This window comes from Myotis davidii, unplaced genomic scaffold (genome assembly GCF_000327345.1).
Source record: "Myotis davidii unplaced genomic scaffold, ASM32734v1 scaffold251, whole genome shotgun sequence".
Taxonomy (NCBI): domain Eukaryota; kingdom Metazoa; phylum Chordata; class Mammalia; order Chiroptera; family Vespertilionidae; genus Myotis; species Myotis davidii.
In genome coordinates, this window is record NW_006282378.1 from 457,327 (window position 1) to 464,290 (window position 6,964).

The following is a 6,964-nucleotide window of genomic DNA, read 5'->3' on the forward strand; positions in this document are numbered from 1 at the left end:
TCCTCTTCTGAGTTTAGTAGTAGGTCTCCCTTTCCACCCAGCCTGCGGGAGAGAAGAGACCGGATTGACCCGGGAAAGGCAATGGGAGGCAGCCAGGAGAGGTGAGCAGAAGGGTGAGCGAGGACCCGGTGGGAGGCCTGAGGGTGGACCGCAGGGCGCCGAGGGTGGGAAGGAGCAGGATGGTGGAATCGAGGACTGAAGGACCGGGGTCCATGCACAGCCCAGGCAGTGAGGAGGGGAGAAGGGCAATGGGTCTGACGGAACCAGGGGGGATGGGAGAGCTAGTTCGGGCTGCGACCACTCAGTCAGAGGGGGGTGCTGGGAGCCTACCTCCAGGATGAGTACGAATGGTGAGTTTCCTCATTTCGTCATAGACGAAGATCAGAAGGCTGTAGGGAGTGGCACAGAACCACCAGAGTACCCTGTAGGGACAAGAGGTGGTCAGTGTGGCTGGAGACAGAGGGGCCAGAGAAGGGCAGCCGCGGAGAACAGCGCACGGGCATTGGGTGGAGGGCTGGTCCCCACCTGAGGAGGTCAGAGTCTGGGGATGAGAGCGGAGAGATAAATGCCACATCAGGGGTCTAGCCAGTGGTCGGCAAACTGCGGCTCGGCGTGTTGGGCTGCAGGCAACCGCGGCAGGACCTTCCTAAGCAGGTGGACCTGCAGGCCTCTGCCCCTGGTACCCCTGTCCCGCTTCCCTGGGTCTGGAGTGGGGCCAAGGAATTAGCATCGTCAGGGCGCTCCGGGTGATTCTGATGCAGACAGCACAAAACCTGCATTTTGAGAACAATCAGCATGAGGGAGGCAAGGGACATGCAACCCAAAAGGTTGATTTCAGGGAAGAAGAGCAGACAAGTCATGGTTAAGAGAGAAGCTGAGGGAAGAGTGTGTGTGTGTGTGTGTGTGTGTGTGTGTGTAGGAACCACTCTGGGATCTGTGATGCCGCAGAGACAAGAAACCAGTCATCAGTGTGTCACAGGGCCCAGCTTAGTGTGCTAGCCTCTGCGTTCCTCTGGGTGGGACTGGTGAAGAGGCAGATGACCATGGACAGCACAGGCCTAGGCCAAGGTAATTTACACACACACACACACACACACACACACACACACACACACACATATATAAACAGTGATGGACATACTGCCACCCATTCATTCAACAACAATCGTCATATGTTGTCTCTGTGTTTGTGTTAGGTTCTGGGAAGATAAAAATGATGACGTGTGGTCTTTGATCTCAAGGAGCTCAGGCAAACAAGGAAAAGAGGATAAAGAAACACAGAAAATAAATAATCTCAATATTAGGTGATGAGTCTTGTGGTCCAGGTACATGCAGAGTGTTTGGGAGAACAGGCAATGTCCAGCTGCACTTCCTGTTACTTATACTTTGGCATCAATAGCAACAATAACAGAGTTACTTTTAACCAAGCACCAACTCTGACCCAAGCCCTGGGCTCGGTGCATTATATGCATTTCTGCATTTAATCCTCACAACAGTCTGCCTGGTTTGTACTAGTGAGACTTTGCAGATGAAGCTGGGGTTTACAATGGCTAAGAAGTTGTCCAAGGCACCAGGATAATACACTGTAGAGTTGAAATTCAAACCTGGGTAACTGTGCACAGTGACAGATGGTTACTAGACTTACTCTGATGATTACTTTTGTAAGGTATATAAATGTTGAATCACGAAGTTGTACACCTGAAACCAATATAGAATATTGTATGCCAACTATAATTATAAAATTTTAAAAAAGAAAGAAATTCAAACCTGGGATTGTCAGTATCTAAGAACCATGGCAATCTCTGTTATTAAACATTAACTGAGCACCTACAGTATACAAAGCACTGTGTAAAACACTGCAAGGGACAGAAAGGTGAGCAAAGTATGTAAGTGCAGAGAAAATGAGTTGGAAGAATGCACACAAAATCATTAACAGAGTTGCTTCTATGCAGGAGGGGAGGTGAGTGGGGGCGGAGTGGAATGGGAGTTTTGTTTTTTCCTCTGTAAAGTTTTTAAAATAGAATTTTTTCACAAGCATATACTAATGTGAAAAACAAAAACACAGGCATGAACCAAACAAGGGACCAAGTAAGACTTTCAGTCTGCCAATTCACATAGAGGCATGTTAAAACATATTTGCATACATACGACAGAATTAGCTGTGCATATTGGGTTAATTTTATGATTGCTTCAGCCCTGAGCATAGGTATCCTTGAACAACTAACCAGATATCATCATAAAAAAAAAAAGTCACTCGGGCCATTGTGGTAAGTCCGCCAATTTGCATGTCTAGGGGGTTGTGATGACTGGCCACAGTCCCCAATCTCTCTCTAAATAAGAAGCATTTGTCAGAGTACAGACAATTCTTTTTACAACATTGAGTGTACCCCATTTTCCCAGGTGGCCCCAGCTGGGCCTTCCCTGCTCAGGCACATATTCCCTGGGCACTGAGATCCCCCTACTCGCATCCCTTTCTTACTCACTTGAGGGGGTACATTCGCAGGGCCACGTCCATGCCTGGAGTATAGGACAGAAAGGCAGCCAGGAATGTCTCCTCCAGGATGCCAAACAATAGGATCTTGTTTCTGGGGAAAAAGTGCTTCATTGTAGGCTGGAGTCAGGGAGGAAGGGAGGGGAAGGGACAACGTGCGGCACTGTGTGCAGGTTTGGGGGCGCACTGGGTCCCTCGGGGGCGCTCACTTCATGCCCTGCTGGAAGACTGAGAGGCGGCGGGTCTTGCAGATGATGAGGTCGGCCCACTGCACGATGACGATGCTGACAAAGAAGGCCGTCTGGCAGGTGAACTCCACCACCTTCCGCTGCTCGTAGGTCTGCGGGGAGGTGGGCAGTGCCAGAAGGGATTCAGACAACCCCAAAGGCGTCTTCCCTCTGCCGCCCGCCCCCCCAGACCCCAAGACCAAGTTATGTCCTTAGATTCCCAACAACACTTCGCTCCTCTCTCGCCTAGCACTTCTCATGCCATGGGACAAGTTGTTTTCATGGCCCGAGAGAGTCCTAAGTCATGTCTTATCTTTGTGTCCCTCTCCCATGCTTAGTTCAGTGGCTGGCTCATAGTTTGGCTCGGGGCTAAGTTAATAAGGAGGGTGGAGTAGGAGAAGAAGATGGGCTTCAAGAGAAAAACAGAGTCGAAGAGGCCAGTAAGGAAGGTTGGGCCAGAGGGGAATCTGAAGATGGGAGAGAGAACGTCTGAGGGTGGCACCAGATGGGAGACAGCATCCTTCCATTCCTTCATTCCTTCATTCACACTTTCCATGTAAGGAACTTACAGTCTAGTGGGGAAGGAGATGTGTTATGTGAGTACAATAGGTAAGTTGTAAGAGAGCCATCACCCAGGGCTATGGGAACACAGAAGAGGTGCATCTGAATGAGACTGGAAAGAGCATGTTTATAATTCTTGTAGATGGAATAAAGAAGTTGAAGCTACATAGGACTGAACAATACTGAGATACTAGAGATCATGGAATGTGGTCAAAGTTGTACTTGGAGGGAGCAATAGAGCCTTAAGCGATTAGCAAACAAAGGCTGAAAATTAGAGCCAAGTATTGAACTTGGAAAGATCGATGGGCTCCTTGTGTGCATCAGATCTCACCACCGCCCTCCTTCACTGCACTGGGCTGCTGAGCACCGCGCCCTCCGTCATCCCGTGAAGGTTTTCGCACTCCCCACCTGGGCTTGTTTCCCAGGTGAAACTCCAGGGTGCTCTCAATAGCTACAATCTCTTTGTAGTTCCAATGCCAAGCATTCCTTTCTCTTTGACCATTATCTTTCCCTTTCCATCTCACTGACTCTAATATCTCAATTTCAACCCCATCTGACCCAATATGTCCTATATTTGCTTATTATCTGTTTCCTCCTCAGCCCCTAACTGGAATATATGCTCCACAAGACCAATAACTTGGTCATTTTTGTTCACTACCATATCTCCAGGGCCAAAACAGTAACTGGTACATAGAAGATGCTCAAGAAATATTTGCTAAATGAGTGAATCAGTGGTAGTCAATGGAATGACTGGTGAGAGATATTTAGAAGCTAAGGAGCTATCCTTGCTTCTAGTAATATGTGGAGTACTTCCAGGGTGCGGAGCTCTGTACTCAATTATCTCGAAGTCACAGCTGGGAAGAGACATACCGGAGACCCTGCCTCTATGGAGCATATGCCTCAGGATGATTATTCTCAAACCATTCTGCATTCCCTCAGGAGATTTTTGATGTGATTTGATGTTATTTTAAAATAATTTTAATTACTTTTATTATAAATGAATACATGTCAAGCTGCATCTTGGCAACAGGGAGATGGTATCAAAATATAAAACTTGCCCAGTCGCCGAAACCGGTTTGGCTCAGTGGATGGAGCGTCGTCCTGCGGACTGAAAGGTCCCAGGTTCGATTCCGGTCAAGGGCATGTACCTGGGTTGCGGGCACATCCCCAGTGGGAGATGTGCAGGGGGCGGCTGATCGATGTTTCTCTCTCATCGATGTTTCTAACTCTCTATCTCTCCCCTTCCTCTCTGTAAAAAATCAATAAAATATATTTAAAAAAAACAAACAAACTTGCCCAGTCGGTGTGACTCAGTGGTTGAGCTTCAACCTATGAACCAGAAGGTTCCATTCCTGGTCAGGGCACATGCTCTGATTGCGGGCTCAATCCCCAGTAGGGGGTGTACAAGAGGCAGCTGATCAATGATTCTCTCTCACTACTGATGTTTCTCTCTCTCTTCCTTTCCTTTTCTCTCTGAAATCAATAAAAAAATATATTTTTAAAAAGACATAAAACTAACAAGGGCTTGAACTGGGGATTGAGGTGATATGGACAATGGGGACTCAGGGCATCATTGACTCTGGAGCAGTGTTGGCAGCTGGAAACACTGATATCTGATGACCTCATGAGGCTCACTGTGTGTGAGGGGAATCTTTTCAACACCCCAGATTTTAAAAAAATATATTTTTATTGATTTCAGAGAGGAAGGCAGAGGGAGAGAGAGATAGAAACATCAATGATGAGAGAGAATAATTGATCGGCTGCCTCCTGCATGCCCCATGATGGGAACAAGCCCACAACCTGGGCATGTGCCCTTGACCAGAATCGAAACTGGGACCTTTCAGTTTGCAGGCTGACACTCTAGCCACTGAACCAAACCAGGTAGGGCAACACCCCAGATTTTAATATACTTTTGAGAAACTTGCAATTCACTTGGTTGGAGGTACTATGGTGAAGTAGGAAAGTATTGGGCAGGAATCAATCCAGAATTCTAGTCCAACTCTTCTAGGATTCACAGTAGGACTTTGAGCAAGTCACTAAGTCTTTCCCAACTCAGTGTCCTCATTTATAGATGATGATAGTAGCCTGTGTTTTCTCTATGGTGCCAAGGTTCTAGCAATAACTGGTGTCACATCTCCCACTGTCTTAGAACTTGGGACAGAAATATTCACAGATAAAAAAAATCATGCTTACTAAAATTCTTAAACACATAGTGTTGGTTTAGGGCTTCAGTTTGGGTCTCATTCATCTTGAGTGTTAGAAAAGACTACTACAGAGAGGAATCCTATAAGTTTAAAAAGTTTAGAATGAGTCCTGCCAGAGAGCTCAGTTGCTTAGAGCGTCAAACTGATCTGCCAAGGTTGTGGGTTCGACTCCCAGTCAGAGTACAAGCAAGAATCCACCAATGAATGCATAAATAAGTGGAACACCAAATTGATGTTTTTTTCTCTCTCTCCCTCTCCCTCCCTCTCTCTCTTTTTCCCTTCCTCTCTCTAAAAAAAATTTAGAATGGCAAAGAAGGGATATACAAAAAAAATGGGTTTTAGGATTTGAAATTATATTATTTGAGCTCCCATCGAGGGAGAGAGCGTAACAGGAGACAGAGGACCCAGCACTCATTACTGGGTAATGATGCTTAGAAGATAGAAAAACAGAAATCAGACCTCAAAAGTTGACAAGGCAAAGAAGACTTCCAGGAAGCCAAAAGATACTGGAAGGTAATGACAGACAACAGACAGTAGGAATGAACACAAGTGAAGTCATGTAAAAAAGAGAAGAATATTTGCTGACATGATTAGAGAATGAGGTTGAAAGTTACAATACTCATCTAGGACTAGAGATAAGGCATCAACTCTATCTACTTCCTCCATTTTCCCACTCCTCAAAAATTTGATAAACCCACTCTTCCCTATCACTTCTCTTTTTAAAAAAGAGTTTTTATCGATTTTTAGAGAGAGAGGAAGGGAGATGGAGAGAGAGAGAGACATTGATGTGAGAGTGGGACATCAAAACTTCAATCACCTGCCTCCTGTATGCATGGGCATGTGCCCTGACTGGGAATTGAACGGGCAATCTTTTGGTGCATGGGAGAATGCTCAACCAACTGAGCCACACCAGCCAGGGGCCCTGTCACTTCTTCACTTTTACTAGTCACTATCTACTACCCTACCCCTCTTACTCACCCACTGCTGTCCATAGCTGTCCTCCAGATCATTGAAGTATCGATTTTCCCAGTTGATGCGGATGCCCAGCAGATCAATAGGCTTAAAACCATTTTCAGCCAGAATCACAAAGTACGTAAAGAATCCAGCCACAGCCTGAATCATCCCTGTGAGTGGTAGAATCACAGAACAGGGGAACCTGGCTCAGGGAGACTTCAAAAGACAGACCTTACACAGGGTGGTGGCTGGGACTTGCTTCTGGCTGGGTTGGTGTGTGTGGAGCTGTAACGCTGAGGATGCTTCCAGCAATGATCTGATCCCATCATTTCTGTTGGACTGGCCTCCAAGGCCCGATGTGTATTTCTAATGTCTCACCCAGTCATCTTTCAATCATGTAATCTTAAAATCTGAAAGGACCTTCGAGAAAATTTCTTCCCTCTCCCCAATGAGTAAGGGCTGGACTCCTCCCTCTCCATTTTCTCTGACATTAGAACACTCACAAAGTTCTCCCCTCCCCTCCCCTC

The 6,964-nt window shown here is 46.5% G+C and overlaps 1 protein-coding gene across 1 annotated transcript in view; it reads right to left on the reverse strand.

Moving 5' to 3' along the window:
* Positions 1-6,964, reverse strand: part of ATP1A4 (ATPase, Na+/K+ transporting, alpha 4 polypeptide) — a 36,575-nt gene continuing 29,611 nt past the window's right edge. Inside the window, exons 18-22 of the mRNA XM_006752838.2 lie at positions 6,462-6,607; positions 2,701-2,831; positions 2,484-2,585; positions 331-422; positions 1-42 (exon numbers count right to left, since the gene is read on the reverse strand). Of these exons, the coding sequence (XP_006752901.1) occupies positions 14-42; positions 331-422; positions 2,484-2,585; positions 2,701-2,831; positions 6,462-6,607 (500 nt within the window). The 3' untranslated portion in view covers positions 1-13. The remainder of the gene's footprint in view (positions 43-330; positions 423-2,483; positions 2,586-2,700; positions 2,832-6,461; positions 6,608-6,964) is intronic.